This window comes from Mesoplodon mirus (genome assembly GCF_964341445.2).
Source record: "Mesoplodon mirus genome assembly, chromosome: 6".
NCBI lineage: Eukaryota > Metazoa > Chordata > Mammalia > Artiodactyla > Ziphiidae > Mesoplodon > Mesoplodon mirus.
The window spans coordinates 36,084,211-36,106,312 of NC_138982.1; the positions used below are offsets into that span (position 1 = coordinate 36,084,211).

The following is a 22,102-nucleotide window of genomic DNA, read 5'->3' on the forward strand; positions in this document are numbered from 1 at the left end:
AGGGTATCCCTCTGCTCTGCAGGACATCCTAATGTAGCCATTTATCCCCTGGGCCATTTCCTTGGCCCACTCTGTCCCTGGACCAGAGATGTGCTTCCTCCCAGCCCAGCACAAATGCTATGGGAGGCCTGGTACAGCGACCTGGGCTCAGCTGACCCCGCCACTCCATCTGTTCATGGGAACAGTGCTTCCTTTGTACCATTGTTTGGTTTTTTGTTTTTTGGTTGTTGTTTTTTTTAATTTTTCCTTCTCCCCTGTTTCAAACTCAGTCCCTCAGGGCCTCAGTTGAAGCCATCCCTGCCCAAGCACATCCCCACACTACAACTTGTAATTATTCCCTAAGCAGGCCATGGATATCTTTTCAAATAACCCTCCTGAAGTTGGAAGGTCCTGGGAAATCCAGTCACTTCCCCTCAACTGGAAGCACCAGCTTCTGGAAAATTCCACATCTCTGAGCCCTGGCTAGTGGGAGAAAAGGGGAGGGGGTGAATTAGGTTGATGCCGAAATCTTTATACCATCTGTTGGGTTCTTTTGAGTGAGTTAGGGTGAATCTCAATGAAGTGAAATTCTCAACCTGGAATAGTTATGACAACCTGAAGATCATCTCAGGCCAAATGTAGAGAAAAAAGGCAAAGTGTGTGTGTTCATCCCTTAGGGTTGTGAGGTGGGACCTTCCTTCAGGCCCAGCAGACTTTCTTCAGGGGAGCCCTTCCTTGACCCTTTTAAGAAAATCATGGGCCTTCTGGTCATGATTGAAATCTCCCTATTTGAAGCAGATTTGATGAACCAACTCTTTCGTTCACATATTTTTCTTTTAAAAGTTGAGTTTGTTTTCCTAAATTTTTGTTATTCTAACTACATCAAAGCAGCCCAGTCCAAAGACATAGAATGTGCTAGGAAAGCAGACATTGGATCATTTAGGGCAAAATGTATATAAGGCATGTTTACTTGAGAGTTCATGACACCAAAGGTAAAAGGATTTCTGGCTGACAGGTCAACAGCCTTCTTTTCCTGGAGACTAGGGTCCCCTGTGGTCCCAAGTTACCCAGAGTGGTACCTGCAAGGCTGAGCCCTGAGATGCTAAGATTCCCTAAGCTTTGCCCATCTCTCGAGTGGATATGGCTGTGGGAGGGGAAGGTAAGAGACAATTTGCAGCCCCTGGACAGGCAGAACGGAGCTGCCCAGGGCCCCTCACAGCAGGGTGCAGAGATCCTGAGTCTTCAGGAGTTTGTCTGGTTAATGGCCATGTTCAGCTTCTGCTACAAAGGTCCCTGATCCAGGTGAGGGAAGCTGAGAAACAAGTGACCAGAGCAACTACTCAGAGGGGAAAGAAGTCAGAATAGCAAAGTCCACAAGGACAGGGATTTGATCTTGTACACCTCATCTTCCTGTTGCCTAGCAAAATGACTAGTCCTTACGACGTGCTCCGTAAACATTTGTTAAATTAATAAATTATTGATTTATGAGAACAGGTCAAAGATTTAGGCCTGGGGTGGGGGAGACAGAAGGAAGTCTAAGGGGATTAGTCAGAAACCTCAAGGGAATCTTGGTAAGTCTCAGAATCATTGACTCAACAGAGGAAGTCCCTTTACTCCAAGACCTAAGTCCAAATGCAGCTCCCACTATGGTTGTGACATATGGTATGAGCTTAGTGACACTTGAACCTTCTCACGTCAAATTAGATGGTGGCCTGAGGTAAGGTATTGCCACTGGGGAAACAGAGAAGGGATGAAATAGAAATTTAGGAGGCTGGGTGGAGAATATTTGGAGACAGAGTATGTAGGTATTGAAGAAAAGTGACTCAAAGGTAAAAATAATATAGAGACAATATCTACTTCATGGGGTTACTGTAAGGAGTAGATGAATTAACACACAGAGTCTCTGGAATAGCATTTGAGTGCCACTGGGTAGGTTTGTTTTTTTTTTTTTGCGGTACGCGGGCCTCTCACTGTTGTGGCCTCTCCTGTTGCGGAGCACAGGCTCCGGACGCGCAGGCCCAGCGGCCATGGTTCACGGGCCCAGCCACTCCACGGCATGTGGGATCTTCCCGGACCAGGGCACGAACCCGTGTCCCCTGCATCCGCAGGCGAACTCTCAACTACTGCACCACCAGGGAAGCCCTGGGTAGGTTCTTAATAGAAAGAGCTTTCTCCTCCTCCTCATCCCTCTCTATTTTCATTAAAGATCAGACTATCCCACCTGAAAACCTCAGAGTGCCCACCCCAAGGAGGCTCTGCCAGCGGTGTCTTTATGTGAATGTCATGACTGAAGGCGATGGACACACCCGTGCCTCTACTGGTCCCCACTGAACAGATAGAAATAAAAGTGTCTTCTCTCCAGGGCTGCATCAGGAAAACCCTGAAAGCCATTCTCTCACAGTCAGAATGTTTTCTTTGTTGCTCTGAGATAGAACCAACATCTCTGTAAAGGACAAAGAGGCAGCTTGACTCATAAGCCGAGCAGACGCTATGGGCTGAGTGACAGCTACACAGGGGTAGCTGGAGCTGAACCCCTGAGACTTCAATATTTGTTGTGGTATATATTATGACAAGGTGTGGGAGACCTTTTTAAAAACCAGATACATGTATTTCTGAACGTCAGGTTCACATGCAGCCTCAGGCCTCTCCAATCACACTCATCCTAAGCTCTCCTGATGTGTCTTCAGGGCTCCCAGAGAACGGAAAAGGACCAGACATGTCTGGCCACATTTCTGATTCTTTCCCTCCAAATATTTTCATGCCCTCACTTATTCAACAAACATTTACCAAGCTCCTACTTTGTGCCAGGCACCGTGCTGGAAGCTGGAGCTTCAAAGAAATAAGGCCACATCCCTTCCCACGTACAGCCCTGTAGGGAAGACAGACAAACCACACACTAGAACACTGGGGGATGTGTTAGAGAGAGATTTTGCAAACAGTCCTGGGAGCACAGAGGAGGCCACAGAGCCCAACCAGTGTTTCAGTGTTCCTGGAGGACCAGCAAGAGTTGACCAGGTGAAGAGGGCAGGGGGGTCTTCCAGGTAAGGGAGCAGCAAGCAGGATGGCCAAAGGCAAGCAAGACAATGACTCAGTGGTTCTCACCTCCCTGCACATTGAAATCGTTGGCAGAGCTTTTATTTTCTTATTTTTATTTTTTATTGAAGTATAGTTGATTTACCATGTTGTGTTAGTTTGTGGTGTACAGCAAAGTGATTCAGATATAGATATATATATTCTTTTTCATATTCTTTTCTATTATGGTTTATTACAGCATATTGAATATAGTTCCCTGTGCTACACAGTAGGACCTTGTTGTTTATCTATTTTATATATGGTAGTTTGTATCTGGTAATCTCAAACTCCTAATTTATTCCTCCGCTGCTTTCCCCTTTGGTAACATAAGTTTGTTTTCTATGTTGGCAGAGCTTTTTTTTTTTTTTTTTTTTTTGCGGTACACGGGCCTCTCACTGTTGTGGCCTCTCCCGTTGTGGAGCACAGGCTCTAGACGCGCAGGCTCAGCGGCCATGGCTCACGGGCCCAGCCGCTCTGCGGCATATGGGATCTTCCCGTTCCGGGGCACGAACCCGTGTCCCCTGCATCGGCAGGCGGACTCTCAACCACTGCGCCACCAGGGAAGCCCTTGGCAGAGCTTTTAACAGTTACTGATGCCTAGGCCCTCACACAGATCTATTAAGTCAGAATCTTTGGAGATAGGGCCCAGGAATCAGTCTTATTAAATGCACCCCAGGTATATGTGACCAGAGTTAAGGACCATTGGACTAAGGAAGAGTCACTAACACAAGACATTTGGGAAAAAAGCACGAAAGAATACTATAATAGTTCACTCCATCAATAATTCTAAAATAGAGGCTCTTAGACCCCATGCAAAGCATGTAAGACCAAGGGATGCATTGATGTATTCTCGAGTCAGTAACAGATCTACTATACGGTCTCCACCCAAATCCAGAAGCCAATGAAATCTGTGGTTCTCAGTCACCTCCTCTCCCCCACACCCACTTGCTCCCTCCAGGAGATGTAGCCCATGGAAAACCACTTGCCATTCTTAATGGAGTATGCTGTGGCTCTCAAATCCAATAATACTCTCTTCATCGCTGTAATGAGGACCAACTTGTATTTCAGAAAACTTAAAAGGAGGCTCCAAGGCCAAACACAAAACTCCAGACACAGTACAACAATACCACTTTTGACAAAGTGCATAATAAATCAATAAATCAAATGGTCATTTTCTTAAAGACTTAGATGGAGACATAGAAATCCTGTTCTTCAAATTGGGGCATGTCCCATTGTAAGAGGGACTTCCTTGGACCAAGAGACTGGCCAATAGCTCCCATTCACGAGAAGATGAATTCAGAAGTGGTTATGAATCCCAGTTCAGCCACTCGCTGCACCATGTGGGGCAAGTACTAACCTGTGAGCAAGTTCTCTGCTCCACGAAATGGATATAATTATATCTACCTTTCATGGTTGCTCTTGGCTTAAAGGAGATAATATATGTAGAGTACCCAGCATAACAAGTGTCTAGTACCCGAGAGCTGGCTCATCAGTCAGTGAAAACTCTCTATTTGTTCTACCATCACTTTATTATCGGAAACTGTGTTACAGGAGCGAAAGTAACACAGGTAGAAGGACGGGCCAGGTCATGGTTCGCCTCCTGCTGCCATCCTCGCCCTCCCTCTTATATTCTCCCTCGAGGCAGCACGTGGCACCTGAGACTCTTAAGTCTGCAGGCTGCTCCTGCCTCTCGGGGGTGTGCCCCAAATACACATCTAAGTGTGTGATAGTTCAGCCCCTCTACCCAGATGAAGATAGCATGTGAGAGCCTGGAGTCTGGCTCTCTCCCTCTGTCACCTGGGCCCCAGCCCAAATGTGATGCTCCATCACCTCCTATTTATTGACCTCTCTCACCACCATTGGGAAACTGCCCTCCACTCCTGCACACTCAGTTGGACTTCATTAAAGAAATTTCTCTCCCAGAAGGTATGTTCATGGAAATTATGTCGAATCAAGCAGGGACCCCAGACATCCTCTCTCAGGTTCCTACCCTTTTTGTGCCATGGACCCACTGACAACTCAGCAAATATGTCCATAAATGAGTAAAAAAAAACAGGATCGCAAAAGCATTCAATTTTATTGAAATGGGATTCTATCAACCTCCCATGGAGACCCATGGATTCCATATTACAAACACCTGATAGTCAAACCCTGGACTGAAAGCTCAGGAAACTCTCCAAAGTCACCCAGCTAAGAGGTAAGAGAGCTGAGGCAAGAACCCCATTGCCCTATTCCCAAACCCGAGCTCTGTCCACCAATCTATTTATTATCTTAGAAAATTAAAAAATCAAAACAGAGCTCTTACTGCTTCTGCATTAAAAAATCCTGAATTTTGGTCCCATTGGAAGGCTTGGAGGTGGCCCTGCCAGCCCTGTATATCTTCATAAGAACTGGCCTCAGTCTATCTTGGATTACAAAACTCGACAAAGATTGTTTCCCAGCAAACATCTGGAAAAGCTTAAAGCCACAGTAAGTTGACTGAGGTAACTGGTAGCAGATGTCCCAGCTCCTGGAATTTGTTGGGTGACAGTGTTGGATGATGGACTAGATGGATGGGTTCAATTCCTCTGCTTTCAGGTGGGCTTTGTCAAGGAGTCTGGAACACTAGTTTCTGAGCCTGGTGCAGAAAACTCAGCCCTCCTGCTTGCCTCAACATTTCTCAGGAATTAGTAAGCAGTTGGTATCATCCTTCTCTGCTGAGAAGGTTGGAAGGTATTAACCCCCTGGCCAATCTCTCAGTGAACCCTTTCACCCCTTCCTGTTGCTGGGGCAATAGAATATAATGGTTAAAAGTATGGGTTTGGAGTTACATGTTAGGATTTAAATTCTCACTTCATCACTTTAGAAAAGTTGCAGGACCACATCTTCCCACCTCCGTTTTTTCATCCCTCTAATGGGACTAGTACTAATGCCTGCCTTGCAGGGTATGTAACAATTAGAGCTAATATATGGAAAACACCTATACAGGACCTGGTGTTGCAGTGTTCAATAGTTAGGAGCTATGATTACAATTCATCCTAGGTTGAACCCTGCCCCTTCCCCACTCTGTCCCTTAATAAATGAAGCAGGTGTTAAGGCAGGTGTCATTAGCAGAGTGACTGTGTTCAAGGAAGCCCACTTACCATGATCAGAGCAGAATTGTTGAGTTTCTCAGCACACAAAGAGAAAACCCCACATCTTCTTACCACCAGATCTACACACCTCCCTGAATCTGGTTGCCTCCCCTCTGCATCCCCTCCTGTTTCTATGGGCCCAGAACCCTTGCTCCTCTCAAAAGCCAGCCTCTCCACCTGTGCTCTGGATCCCACTCCTTCTCTCCTGCTCAGGATTGCTCTTGCAGTCTCCACCTCCCTCTCCTACAGAGTCAATATTCCTCCTCTACTGGATCAGCCCCATGTGCATGCCCTGAGCATCTTCCTCAACCTCCATGTCTCCCGTCAGCTACTAAACTCATTTCTCTATTTTCCTTCAACTTCAAAACTGAGTTGCTGTTTCCACATCCCTTCCTCAACATACTCAAATTGGACTTCTATTCCCATTATCCACAGAGACTACTATTGTCAAGGTCACCAGTGACCACCATTTGCTAAATCCAGGGGCCGCTTCTTCGTTATCTTCTTTGAACTTTCAGTAAAAGTTGATATTTCCTCCTCCTTAAAACATTTTCTTCCCTTGGCTCTGTGATAGCCCACTGTCCTCCTTTACTTATGTCTCCTTTACTGGCTCCTTCTCCTCTAGTCAATCTCTCTAAGTTAGAGCGTAGTAGGGATCTGTCCTGAGCATCCTTTTCTCCCATTACTGTGTGCTCTCCCTTTGTAACCCCATCGAGTCCCATGACTTTGAAGACCATCTACTTCCGGGATCCCCAACCCCCCCGGTCTCGGACCATTACCGGTCTGCAGCCTGTTAGGAACCGGGCCGCACAGCAGGAGGTGAGCGGTGGGTGAGTGAGCAAAGCTTCATCTGCCGCTCCCCATCACTCCCCACCACTCCCCATCACTCCCCATCGCTCCCCATGGCTCCCCATCACTCCCACCGCTCCCCATTGCTCCTCATCGCTCTGCACTGCTCCCCATTGTTCCCCACTGCTCCCCATCGTTCCCCATTGCTCCCCACTGCTCCCCATCGCTCCCCACCACTCCCCATTGCTCCCCACCACTCCCCATCACTCCCCATCTCTCCCCATGGCTCCCCATCACTCCCCACCGCTCCCCATTGCTCCTCATCACTCTGCACTGCTCCCCATTGCTCCCCACCACTCCCCATTGCTCCTCATTGCTCCCCATTGCTCTCCACTGCTCCCCATTGCTCCCCATCGCTCCCCATCACTCCCCATCACTCGTATTACTGCCTGAACCATCCCCCCAACCTCCCGTCCATGGAAAACTTGCCTTCCAGGAAACCAGTCCCTGGTGCCAAAAAGGTTGGGGACCACTGATCTATGTGCTTATGATTCCAAAATCTCTGCCTCCAGCCCTGACTTTTCCCCAAATCTTGACTTGACTATCCAACTGCCATCTTCACATTTCCACATGGGTGTCTAACAGGCAACTCAGATATAATTTATCCATGAAAGAACTCGAGTTTTCCTCCCAAACTTTCTCCTTCCTCAGGCTTCCTAGTTTTAGTCATTAGCGTGAGCATTCACCCAGTTGTTCAATCTATAAATCTAGGAGTCAGTCTTGATTCCCTTTTTTCTTCATTATCTATATTCAATATATCAGCAAATCTTGTCCACTTTATCTCCAAAGCATATTCCAAATTCATCTACTTCTCTCCATTTTCATCACAGTCACTGTGGTCCAAGCCACCATTACCTGAATGACTGCAATAGCTTCCCAGCTGATCCATCTGGAACCATTCTACAATCCACACTTGACAGGGAAGCCTAAATAATCTTGTCACATTCTTGTAGAATGTAGAATGTAAAATTCTTGTAGAATGTACAAGTACATGGCTTCCCATTGTACTTGAAATAAAACCTAAATTCCTCAAAGCAAGATGTAACGTGGCTTCTGCCTACCTCTCCAAACTCACTTTGAATCACTTTCCTCCTCATCTCTCCACTCCAGCCACACTGGTCTTTCTGTCCCTTGAAAACCTGAAATCTATTCCCACCCTAGGACCTTTGCACTGGCTGTTCTTCCTGGAATGCTCTTCCCCCTGATCCTTGAATGACTGTTTCCTTTCTGTCATTAACATCTCACTGAAATGTCAGTACTCAGAGAGGCCCTTCCTGACCACAAAACTGAAGTAGCCCACCCAGTCACTCCCTATCACATCACCCTATTCTCTCATGTATGTTTTCCTCTCTGTGTGTCTGACTCTATTCTGGATGGTAAGTCCCACAAGGGCTAGGACCTTGTCTTTCTTCTTCACCATTACATATCTGCAGGACTTAGAACAGTGCCTGAACATGGCAGTGCTTGATATCTGTTGTCGAAAGAGTGAATGAATGGATAAATGAGTTAGTAACAGAGCTAGGACAAGAACCCAGGCCTCCTGCCATCCAGTTCCGTGTTCCTCCCTGATGCCATGTCAAGTTGTAGTTTTCACCAGTTTGATTGCTTTCTTGCTGTTCAGCAGATGCTTGGCATCCTTCAACTCTCAGCTGGTTCCAGCTCCTAGTGATAAACTAAATGGCCACAAAGGAGCAGGAAGGAGAGGAAAGAGGGCATCTGAATAAATCATGAAGTATGTGGTCATCCCCCAAAATAATGAGAATTAAACACTCAATCATCCAATTACATTTAGTAAACACTTATTACCTACCAGGCATTAGGCAATTTACCAGGGACAAAAAGACAAACATACTCTGAAGGATCTGACAGTATCCAGGAGGAGATGGTGGCCCTAGTGGTGATGCTTGACATGGTGTGATGGGCCTGAGAACAAAGTAACAGATGCTGTGGAAACACAAAGTAGAGAGTGATGAACACTGCATGGAGTGGGCAAGAATTCAGGAAGACAACCAGAGAGTGGAACTTTTGAACTGAGTCTTAAAGAGTGAATACCTGCTATTGAAAACTCATAATCTGGGTTTTCACATGAAAAGTACAGTTGTGTTTCCCCTTCATTTTACTTGACAAAAGAAATATCACTTTAGAAAGGCATACAGGATGACTCTGGTAGTTGAAAGAACCACGTATTAATAAACAGAGAAATTTCCATCTGGGAAACTTTTTTTTAAGATGGGATAGTTCTCTATTTCTTGCTACAAAAAGTCCACCAAAACAATTTCATCTTCCCTGAGGGTCTTGTGGTAAAACCACTGAGGCAATTACCTACATGATGAAAGATCACCCAACTAAAGAACTACTTCCCTATAAAACCACAGGCCATCCCCTTGAAGAAATGTGCTGTCATGTAAAAACAAGGTTTTACAGCAAGTGAAAGAATGAAGTAGATCTATGTGAATTGATATCAAGAGATACCTTATTACATAAAGACAAGAAAGCTTCAGTACACTGGATATTGTCGCTATTATTGTTATTATGTTGGGATCTGTCTAGGACTACCGAGAAGAATAAGTGCAAATGTAACAATCTCTGAGGTGTGGGATTATGAGACACACTTTCTGAGGCCTATATTTTGGTACTATTTTAATTGTTTACAACAAATTGCGCTATTTTGGAATTTAAACATAAAGACTTGTTTAGAACACAGTTCTGATTGGTTTTATAATGCTTACGAACTTGTGCTTGTCTCTACATTCCAGAACATATAAAAAGAGGATTTCCCTAAATTATACCATTTGCTAACACTTGAAGGAAAAAATAAACTGAGACCCAGAAAGATAATGTGATTTTTCTCACACTATGACTCCTAGACTAGTACCTTCAGCTCCACAGTTCTTGATTTCATGCTGAGGATTCAAATATATAAATATATCAATCTTAACTTACACATTTGGAAATTTAGCAATATTGCTTTGTGGAAAACTGTGCAACAATTTATTGTAATAGTTACAGGCCAGTACTTTCCCCAGAAAACAATTCAAATAGAAGTCTCTTGAATATTACCTCTAGTCCTTGTGCATATCTTAGAATACTCAGTAAATTCTTTGAATAGATAGGTCCCTTCCATTCAGTTTAAAGTAGTTACTGAGCACTTATGATGTGTTCTAGCCACTAGGGGTACAGCAGTAAGAAAATGAGGCAAATTCTCTGTACTTGTGGAGCTTAGATCCCAGTGGGGAAAACCCCATAAGCAAGAAAAAACATAAATAACGGATATAATTTCAGGTAAACATATAGTAAGGATATAATGAACCAAGTAAAATGATAGTGACAAGAGTGCTATTTTTGAAAGGTCAGGAAGGCCCTTAAAGGAAGGACATTAGATCAGAGACCTGGACGAAGGAGGGAGCCATGCAGAGTTCTGAAGGGAAAGCATTACAGGAGTACAGTCAGAGTCAGTGCCCTGAACAGGAAGAAGAATTCCTTCTTTTCCTGAAAAGGTAAAGAACATCCCAAAGAAAGAGCTCTCAAAGTTTGGTATGTTAAGGTTTCACTCTTGTTGCTGTTGTTATAAGGTTTAAAGGTCTAGTGCTGTAAATTTCTCTCTATTGCTTACAAATTTGAGAATGAATTTTATTTAGGAATATAAGTCTGGTACAAAAGTACTGTCTTATCTATGTGTCACCTTCTGCCAGTGTGGTATATATATATACAATGGAATATTACTCAGCCATAACAAAGAATGAAATACTGCCATTTGCAGCAACATGGATGGACCTAGAGATTATCATACTAAGTGAAGTAAGTCAGAAAGAGAAAGACAAATACCATATGATATCACTTATGTGTGGAATCTAAAATACCAATTTATCTACAAAACAGAAATAGACGCACAGACATAGAGAACAGACTTGGGGTTGCCAAGGAGGAGGGGAGATGGTGGGAGGGAAGGATTGGGAGTTCAAGATTAGCAGATGCAAACTGTTATATACAGGATGGATAAACAAAAAGGTTCTACTGTATAGCAGGGGAAACTATATTCAATATCCATGATAAACCATAATGGAAAAGAATATGAAAAAGAATATCTATTTTTATAACTGAGCCAATTTGCTGTACAGCAGAAATTAACACAACATTGTAAATCAACTATACTTCAATAAAATAAAATTAAAAATTAAAAAACCTTCTGCCTATCACAAAGGCACAGAATCCAACGCCTAAGAGTCCAAAGTTGTTCATTCCACAGAGAGAGACGAGGCCCAACCAAAAGTGCCCCAGGCTTAAATCTGCTCCCCGTCCCCACTCCCACCCCAAGCAGAATGGGCTGCCTAGAATATGTAGCTGGGAGAGTCATCCAAGACTCATGAGAGAGGAACTCCAGAAGACACCGTTGGTGTTCTCAGCTTTTAGCCCCTACACACCCAACTCTGGTGGGGACAGAAATGACAGTCTATCCTTCACAGTGGGGAGAATGAGGCTCAGAGAAGTGGGTGGCTTGCCCCGGATCACACAGAAAGCCAACTGTTTGCTAACCTTCTCTCTGTTGCCTGCGTCTTGTTCCAGGCCAGGGACCACATGGGTGGAATTCAGGCTCCATTTTCAGGAAATGTGACTGTTGCTTTTTCATTTACACAAAAATGAAAAATAAATAACAGATGTTTGAATACATGTTGCAACTCATCTTACTGGAACTTAAAAGTGCATTCTGACTGAGAAAATTAAATTAGAAAATCCACACAGCAAAAAAGATGTTTTGAATGAAATGCACTTTGTCTTTCTCTCTCTCTCACACACACACACACAAACAATATCTCGTTGTTTCTTCTTCAGGGAGCAGCTGTGAAGGAAACTGGGGGAGGGAGATGAACATAACATCCATCTTTGTGTTTCATACAGAGCGAAGCTTTTAGGCCAGCCTTCCTGAACTGGAGGGGGTGTGGCATGCATTAAAATTAAACATCAATGACCTGAGAAGCTTATAAAATAGCTTGGGAGAAGCCAGTCACCAAGAGAAGGCATCTCAAATTGGATGATTTTGCATGTGGAAACTGCTTTCATCTTGATAAAAAAGGTATGTACTGTGGTATTAATTTTCATTTATGATAAATAATGCTTAAAATAGAGACCGTCTTGAGTTTTCATTGCCGCTTTTCAGCTAAAAATAGTAACTAACACAACTGAGGGCCTTTGGCCAGTTGTTTTGCAGACTTAGTCTCATTTTTCCATAAACATCCTTACAAGAAGATATTGTTAGTGCCATTTTTCAGATGAGAAAACTGAAGTTCAGATATCCTAAGCAACAGGCCTAAGGTAAGACCACCAACAAATGCCAGAACTGGGGTGCCAACGCAGTGCTGACTCACCTCAAAGTCTTCTGCTGGCACTACGCACCCCCCTCTATACTATATGAGACAATGAGGAATTGTTCCATACACCAATACTGTGACAGATGAATTCTCAGGGGGTTGTTATCCACTGTGCATTACAGTAAAATTGACCGAAAAGTTAATTGGAATGCACTATGTGAATAGAAAATGCATTTAATATTAATAGAATTAATTATTATTAAATTAAATTAAATTAATAGAAAATGCAAAAATATTTTCTTCAGAAGATACGTTTTCTTGTTAGATTCAATAGCGAAATGGTTTTTAAGACCCATTTACTTGTGGAAATGTATTTTTTCCTTGGTCATGTGAAATCTAAAAGCCTAGTCCTTAATATTCTGCAGCTCCTTGAGACCAGGCACCAGGTCCAGGCTAACATGCAGGTGTGTAGACTCTTAGGAAACCTGACCTAAGTTCTGGCTTCACAGCTTGTCAGGAAGTAATCTCATTGAGTACACAGAGAATTGTCAGCACAGGACACTTCCAGTTAGGGTGTGGTGAAGATTTAATGCACATGTAAAATACTGAAGCCAGGGCTCCTCCCTGGAGAAGCTCAGTGAGTGTGAGCAGTGGTCCACAGAGTCAATTCTGGCCCTGTGTGGATGCACCATAACTTAGTAGAATTATTTTTTAATTATTTAATATTTAGATAAAATAATATTTAAATTATATCTTTTTTTAAGTATTTAAACTCTCTTCGTTAGGACAGTCTTCCCATTAGTATCAGGAGACAATGCAAAAATAAGTCATGCATACCCAAGTTCATAGATATATGTTAATAATGTGATTTACCCTCAGAAGGTGCTCAATAAGCACTGGGTGAAGTAGAATGCGAGGGGTACTGCAAAGAAATGATGGATGTTATCAACTTTTTCTCTCACAAAAAGTTTTCATCATAGGAATAAAACTACTGCAATAAAGAGGCATCTTTAGAAGAGTGGCAGGCAAGGGGAATTAGTTTTGCTCTGAAATCCTCCTACAGAGCTAAAGAACATGTTTCAGCCCACAATAGAACATTCTGTAACAAGATATTTGTCATAGTAAGATGGGGAACTGACTTTTGGTGGGACTGTCACGTGGTGAAATGAGACTTATCAGGTACAGAGGTAGGTGTTTATTGAAGCCACCGAAGGTAGGCACAGAAGGAAGCATGGCTCAGGGGTGTGACAGAATGGACAAGTGGAGAAGGGGCCCGAGTCCCAGCGCTCCGCCCCTTCTGGGCCTCAACTTTCCCATCTGTACACCTGAGGGGTGGCGTTGGATAAATGACCTCTAAGGTCCTGTCCAGTTTGGGGGAGGGGGTGCCTGTAGAACGTGTAGAATGCGTGGCCATCCTCTGGGCTTACAATTCCTGGGCAAGGCACTGAGCTTGGGGCCTACTAGGGGCCAAGAGCAGAACTTCAGTGGTTCTAAGAACCTCTTGGAAAGAAATGCAAATTTTTGTGGATTTAGGCTGGATTTTGGCATCCATCATCCCCCAAAAGGTTAAAAGACAAGTGTTGTTTACCTGGTGGTAGGGGCTGACGGGAAGTGGAGCCTCAGAGACTAAGGAAAGGGCCCCACAGCAGACGTGCTCAAGGCAGGGACTCAGGGACCACCCTTCCTCCCCCCAACCTTGCATCAGCTTTTACTCATTAGGTAACTGTTCTTTTGAAAAACGGGCAACAAAACTTCCAGAAGAAAAGCTATTGATTATTAAAGGTTATTTGGAGGTTTAGAGATTCATAAGAAAGTGGTTATAATTATTCCTGTTATGACACATCCTTTTAAATATTCAGATCTGAGAACATCTTGCTTGCATTGGTTCAGTCCTCTTCATCACAGGGAGAAAGTCAAAGCGTTGGAAATAGCTCCTGTGCAGCTACAGGCAAGGAGTTGCAAGGAAGAGAACAGACTGAGAGCAAGTCAGTGAAAGAAGCAGGGAGCAGCCCAGGCTCCTACCCTGTCAACAGCACTGCAGCCCTCACCCTTGCCCATTGCCCCTCCTCAAAGAAGCTTCCACGCCCAAGGGTGCTGGGCTCAAATGCTTTTTGCACAATTACAAGTCAGCTACGGGTCCTTCTCTGGTTAAATGTACAGCATCTATGAAAAATACCCTCAACAGCATGTCAAAGGAAGGAAGGAAGGAAGGGAGGAAGGAAGGAAAAGAAATTCAGGAAACACAATATTTTGCTTCTGCTTTTCATAATAATAACTAGCATTTATTGAGCATTTTCTCTGTCAGACACTGCTCTAAATGCTCTCCTTATATTTTCTAATTTAATTCTCATGAAACTTCATGAGGTTGGTATGATTATTATTCCCACTTAATAGCCAAGGAAACTAAAGCATCCATTGGACACAGTTATACTTCGTATGTGTAGAGCCAGAATTCAAATCCAGTCAGGGTGACCCTGGAGTCCCCAGCACGCTGCTCCCTGTTAAAGTTCCCAGGCCTTCTCTTGGGTTGGTAAACAGCCAAGCAGATGGGGGCAGGGTGGGGAAGTGGAGTCAGGGAGGCATTTCTTTGATGAATCTCACAGGGCACTAAATGTAATGAATGGTTTGTTTTTGGTTTTTTCTCTCATGGTTCACTTGATGGCTTCACTCTCCCTCCTTTGCCTACCCATCCCCAACACACACACATTGTTTCTGTTCATACAATAAGTACCTACTGCACCTGGCACTGAGAGGTTCTGTGCGTGAGTCCAGGGAGAATCAAAAACGATGCCCGTCCTTGAAAATGCATAATTAGGTGTGTAGGGTCAGGGGCAGCTGGCAAAATAAATCCAACGAACTCTAATACCAGGCAGAATGTGTTCTAATGGTGGCACAAAAGCTGCTAGAGAGGCTCACAGGGGTGGAGGGCCTCACAGTGACACTGATGACTGAGGTGACCCTGGGGGATGAGGGGCTCAGACGGGCTGAGTGGGAGGCTGTGCACAGAGGGACCGGCCAGCCCAGAAATTTTCCTCTGGGGACTCTGTGCCCTCAGGAGATCTGAGCGCCTCCAGCTGCTTTGTTCTCCCCACTCCAGGTCCACCTCCAGCCACCCAGCTCCAAGATGGTCCCAGCTCTGCTGCTGCTGCTTCCTGCCCTGGCTGGACTCTTCGGAGCAGCTGAGGGACAAGCTTTCCATCTCGGGAAATGCCCAAATCCTCCAGTGCAGGAGAACTTCGACGTGAATAAGGTGTGGTAAAAGGCTAAACTCCCGCTTGTTTTGCTGTCTCCTGTTTGCATAAGCAGCCTACCAGGTTTGGTTTTATTTTTCTGCTTTAATGGCCACAGCAAGCCTTGGGGTAGGTACTTATCTTACTGGGAGCTCCCCCAAAGCAGACCATGAGACAAGAACTGGGAAGCAGAGATGTTTTAGAAGATGAGCCCAGGAAGCCTGAGTGGGCATGTGGGGAAACAGACAGAGAAGGCAGGAAAGCAGTAAAGCGTGAGTTCATGAGCAGGTTACTCTGTGAACAATGGGGTTCAATCCTGCTGGGGATCCTCTGAGGAAATATGTAGAATGTGCCTCAGGTTGTCCCACGGACGGATGTAGGTGGGCAGTGGGAGCTCCCATGGCACTGGCCAAGCCTGTGGCAGAGAAGGAGACCCAGGGGCTCCAGGTGGGAAGCTGGCAGTGTGTATGGGAAGCCCGCTGTGATGGAGGTGAGCCCAGAGGTGGGCTGAAAGGACATGGGACAGGGCATTGACAGCAGCTGCTGCAGAAATATTATCCTCACTCTACAGCTGAAGAAGCTGAACGTCAGAGAGATTGCAACCCACTCAGTTCACACAGCCAGTAAATGCAGAGTAGGATTCAAAACTAGGCTTCCCAGGAGTGCAGGACCCCCACAGGTTACTCAAACAGAGCCCAGGAGAGGACAGCACTCCCCCAAGGGGCTTTCTTGTTACCTGCACTAAAAAGATGTTGATAGAATCAACTCCCCCATATATGGTAAGGATTGTCTTTTCACCTTATTGATGTGTCTTTTGAGCACAAAACTTTTTAATATTAATGACGTCCAATTTATCTATTTTTTCTTTTGTTGCTGGTGCTTTTTGTGGCATATCTAAAAAAATTGCCTAGTCTAAGGTTATAAAGATTTACTACTATAGTTTCTTCTAAGCGATTTACAGTTGTAGTTCTTACATTTAAGTCTTTGATTCATTTTAAGTTAAATTTTGTATATCATGTGATATAGGAGCCAAACTTCTTTCTTTGGCATGAGGATATCCAGTTGTTCCAGGATGGTTTGTTGAGAAGACTATTCTTTCGCCATTGAATAGTCTTGATACCCTTGTTGAAAATCAGTTGACCATATGTGTAAGAGTTTATTTTTGGACCCTCAATTCTATTCTATTAATCTATATGTCTATCCTTATACCAGCACAGTATAGTCTTGATTACTGTAGCTTTGTAGTAAGTTTTGACTTCAGAATATATGAGTTCTTCAACTTTGTTCTTCTGGCTATTCTGGACCCTTTGTATTTCCGTATAAATTTTAGGCTCATTTTGTCAATTTCTGCAAAGAAGCAAGTTGGAATTTTGATAGAGACTGTATTAAATCTGTTGGTCAATTTGGAGAGTATTGCCATTTTAACAATTTTAAGTCTTCCTATCCATGAACACAGGATGTCTTTCCATTTACTTAGGTCTCCTTTAATTTATTTCAACGATGTTTTGTAGTTTTCAGAGTATGTTTTATGCTTCTTTGGTTAAATTTTTTCATAAGAATTTGGTTCTTTTGATGCTACTATAAATGGGATTTTCTTAAATTAATTTGCAGATTGGTCATTGTAAGTATAGAAATACATTTTATTTCTATATATTAATTCTTGTATCTTTAACCTTGCTGAATTCATTTGTTAGTTCTAATAATTGTGTGTGTGTGTGTGTGTGTGTGTGTATTCCTTAGGATTTTCTATATATAAAACCCTGTCATCTGGAAATGGAGATAGTTTTACTTCTTCCTTTTCATAATTATCTTTGAACACTGCATTCTCCTCATAGAGATAGAGAAACAGAGACCCCCAAAGACAAAAAGACCTTCACAAAAATATTATGAGATCATGAGGGAACATGACATGAAAAGCAACCTTCCACCTCTGAGTTTCTTCCTTTCTGGAAAATCGTGTGTCCTCGTTTTTAATTGTGGAGCATTAAAGTCACCTTAACAATAATAGAACTATTTTAAATGCATTGTATATAATGGAGATTTTCTGAGGATGCCTATGAAATCAGCTGACCTTTAAACTTATTCTTCAGTGCTTTAAATGCCTGTTAAGTTCAGTGATTTTTAATTGAAAGATGTCCTTTAACAAATGAGTGGAAAATTTATGCCCTAAATGTGGGTAGATATTTTAGCAGAGAGCCAGGTGACCGAAGCAATACTGCTACCTATTTGCAGTATGCTCTCATTTCAAATTCTGACTTTTTTGAAGGTGACTGCATCTCCTTGATTTTGTTTTGTAGAGTAATACATTTTTAAATTTCTAAAATAATTTCAATCCATATTTTGACTAGGTAAATATATTCACATGGTTCAAAATTCTAAAGATGCAAAAGGACATACAATGAAAACTTTCCTTTCCACCCCTATATCCCAGCCTCAGTTTTCCTCCCCAGTAGCAACCAGTAAAAACAGCTTATGGTGTATCTTTTGGGAGATAATATGTACATATATAAAAAAGCACATACATAACTGCAGTAGGAAGAATGATGTCCATGCCATATTCCCCGGAATCTGCAAATTGTTTCTTTACCTGGAAAAGGGGATTTGGAAGATGTGATTAAAGTAATGGAGCTTGAGATGGCAAGAGTATCCTGCATTATCAGGTGGGCCCAATATAATCATTAGAAGCAAAGGACCTTACCCAGCTGTGGTCAGAGAGAAGTGATGATGGAAGAAGAGTCAAAGAGATGCAGTGTGAGAGGTATTTGACCTGCTTTTGCTGCCTCTGAAGATGGAGGAAGGGATTCACAAACCAAGGAACGCAAACAGCCTCTAGATCCTGGAAAGGGCAAGAAGACAGATTCTCCGCTAGAGCCTCCGGAAAGGGAGGTAGCACTGCCAGCACTTTGATTTTAACCCAGTGAGACCCGTGTCGGACTCCTGATGTACAAAACTATGAGACCATAAACTTGTGGTCAGCAATAGAGGACTGATAATAATAACCTTTCCCCCAGTTTTACATAAAAGTTAGTGTCATATGTACACTATTTTGCACCTGGTTCCTTTTCCATTAAATGTATCTTGGAGGGGCTTCCCTGGTGGCGCAGTGGTTGAGAGTCCGCCTGCCGATGCAGGGGACGCGGGTTCGTGCCCCGGTCCGGGAAGATCCCACATGCCGCGGAGCGGCTGGGCCCGTGAGCCATGGCCGCTGGGCCTGCGCGTCCGGAGCCTGTGCCCCGCAATGGGAGAGGCCACAACAGTGAGAGGCCCGCGTACCGCAAAAAAAAAAAAAAAAAATGTATCTTGGAGATAATTACATATAGCTCTTTTAAAAGAGGGTGTATAACATTCCAGTGTATGGATGTGCCATCATTTATTTACCCAGTCCCCTACTAATGCTCACTTACACCATTTCCTGTCTTTTGTTATTACAAATAGGATTGCAATGAATAACCTTGTGCATACATCGTTTCTTAATTTCAGGAGGATACCTTCTCAGAGGTGAAATTGTTGGGCCAGAGTATATGTAGTTTTAGTTTTGCTAGATATTGCCAAGTTGCCCTCATGAAGGCTGTAGATTGGAGCAGTCTCCCTCATGAAGGCTGTAGATTGGAGCAGTCTCTATGCCCAGCAATGTATGGAAGCAGGAGCGTGCCTCTCTCCCCTCACCCTCACCCGCGCAGTTGCTCACTTCCTTTAAAGATGACTCTGTGCACTGAAATTATGGACAGAGAGCAAGCCCCCAGGGGAGGAATGATACAGGTCTTCTAAATCTTGACCACCTGCCAAAAGCCTTTGTGACCAACTCCCTGTGTGGGGTTATATGAGGAGAATTTAACCAACTCTGGAGACCCAGCTCCCCACAGTAAACACATCTGACTTTGCACACAATTCAAAGATGTCTTGAAGAATCATAAAATATTTGAGATGGCACCTTACATCATCTAAACCAATCCCTTCCTTTTACGGAGTTTAGAATTTCACATAGATTTTGACTGAAGGGGACACTGAAAGCATAGCTAAATAAAAAGCACTTTAGGAATGGACTGTGGCATTCAACCAATGCCCACACATCCGATTCACTTATTACCATTTGAGTCAATATCTTGCTCAGTGGCTACTGGGAACAATGCAGCCCATTTTGCCTGGTTACCCCAGGAAAGGGCTCTGCTCTGAAAGACAACAATGGGGAAGAGTTTGCAGGTCCCCAGAGAGTCACAGGGTTTGCTCTGCTTGTCATTGTCTCTGCAGTATCTTGGAAGATGGTATGAAATTGAGAAGATCCCAGTGAGCTTTGAGAAGGGAAGTTGCATCCAAGCCAACTACTCACTAATGGAAAACGGAAACATCAAAGTGATAAACAAGGAGCTGAGGTGAGAGGCTGTGCTTTCAAAGGCAACACACGTCCGGGAGGGAGCCCTGCAGAGACTGTCCTGGGGTGACTGGTGTCCTTGCCGTCTAGTGTGGGGAGGATGCAGACATTGCTGGGTCTGGGCTGCCTGCTCATGACAGGTCCTGAGAGGAAAGCTTTTGGCAGGCAGAATGGTAGGGACTAGAAGTCACTCAGTCATTTCCATGACCACTTGCCGAGCACCTTATTGTGTCCCACACCCTGTGAGATGTCCTAGGGACTCAATGGTAACACAAACTGCAAGGTTCCTGCTCTCACTGCAAAACAGACCCTCTGGTAGCAAAGGACAGCAAAGGACCCCCTTGTCTGACCTCCAAACCAAGAGAGAAGCACTTTCTATATCATCTGCTGATTGAGGGCATCCAGCATAGCTTGAATCCTTCCAGAAACTGGGAGCTCAACATCTTCCATGACAATTTATCCCATCTCCAGACAGCTTTAACTCAGAAAACTCCTTTTCTTATTAAGCAAGAATCAGATACATACATAGTCACACTCTAGGTTGTGTGAACAGGAGAACCTACAGAAAGATATTTTTCTATTACTTCTAACAGACTGATATTTGATCCCAAAATTCATCCTTTAGAAAGCAAATATAAACTTAAAAAGAAACCTAGGAAGAACTCCTACCCACCTGCCATCAACAAAGATAAGAATAACAATAAACAATGGTAACTAATATTAATTAAACATTTCCTATGTGCAAGGCACTGTTCTGTATGTGTATGTATATATACATGTGTGTACATATACATCTATTTATGTATGTACATGTAAATGAGCATAGATATTCATTTAATCCCCATAGCAACCTGAGGTTGGTACTATTATTAACCCTCTTTTTATGGATGAGGAAAATGAGGTACAGAGAGGTAAAGTAATTTGCCCAAGGGTCACACAGCTTATAAGTGATGAAGCTGAGATTCAACACCAGGGAGAAGTGAAATGGTGAAGAGACCAGAAGATATATGAAAGAGGCGGGGCATGAATGGTTGCCATTCCTGTTTCCTAAGTTGTCTAAGAACTGTGTTCAACTGCAAGAAAACAACTACCACCCAGCCTGGAAGTTACTCAGGCTCAGAGAGGCTTTGCATGGCCATCCTATTCCCATTAAGCTTCCTGTGAGCCACAGTACAGTGGGCTGACTCTCTGACCCCACGTAAACCAAAGAAATAAAGTAAGAATCTTGAGCAACTCTAAAGAAAAATCCCACTCATTTCAGAGCCCAGTGAGGGCTACAGGAATTGAGATGCAGACCCCCAGAAGGTCTCACAGGAATTTTATAGGTCCCAAAGTAACAATGACTTTATTTGAAATATTTTGTCCCATTCTAAGGTCAAGAGTCAGACAATGACACAGATCCCAAAACCCATCAGATGCCCCCAGCTCTCCTGCTGAGTTGGCCAGGAATCATCTTTAACTGTACCCGGAGTATTAGGTCACTCTGCCTCTAGGGTCACTTCTACTTAAGAGCAAAGGCATATGGAGAAAGGTTTGTTAGTCAGAAAAATGATATAGATTCTGCAGAACAAGCAGGGGGCATGGCAGGGAGCCTGAGCAAAATACCCTTAGCCAGTGTCAGAATGCTGGGGCCAAAGCAGCTGGCTCAGGGCTGGGAGCTGAAGGGGTTAGGTGCCCAGTTTCAAATCCTGGTTCTACTACTTACTAATGATGTGATCTTAGGTTAGTTATGGTAACTTTCTAGGCCTCAGTTTCCTCCTCTGTAAATTGGCAATAATCATAGTACATCTGTCCATAACGCTGTGTGAACATTAAATGGGGTAACACATGTAAAGCACTTAGAACAGTGTTTAGCATGTGGTAATCATTTAATAGTACCTATTATTGCTAATATGCTGCTACCCTTGAAAATACAAATGCATTTTTCCTATGAACAAATTGTGAGTTTATGATCAGAGACTGGTATTTTGAAAACTGTCCTGGAGCAAAACATAAATGATGGTGAAAAGGGGGAAAGTCTGTTGGGAAGAGAGTGGTTTGTTGCTAAGCAACTGCATGCAGATAGAAATGGACCATCTTCCGTCTTACAGGTTGACTCCCAGGTGAGAGCGGGGCATGGTCTCCAGCCCTACTCAGTGATAAACAGACTATGCAATCCAGGAGCATCAGAGAACATTTCCCACC

At 43.7% G+C, this 22,102-nt stretch overlaps 1 protein-coding gene across 2 annotated transcripts in view; it reads left to right on the forward strand.

Moving 5' to 3' along the window:
- The window catches only part of APOD (apolipoprotein D), a 79,727-nt gene that overhangs the window by 53,262 nt on the left and 4,363 nt on the right, over positions 1 to 22,102 (forward strand). For both annotated transcript variants that reach the window (XM_082626052.1, XM_082626053.1), the window contains 3 exons: positions 11,910 to 12,084; positions 15,417 to 15,569; positions 19,798 to 19,919. In XM_082626052.1, coding sequence (XP_082482178.1) covers positions 12,043 to 12,084; positions 15,417 to 15,569; positions 19,798 to 19,919 — 317 coding nt within the window. In that variant the 5' untranslated portion in view covers positions 11,910 to 12,042. The remainder of the gene's footprint in view (positions 1 to 11,909; positions 12,085 to 15,416; positions 15,570 to 19,797; positions 19,920 to 22,102) is intronic.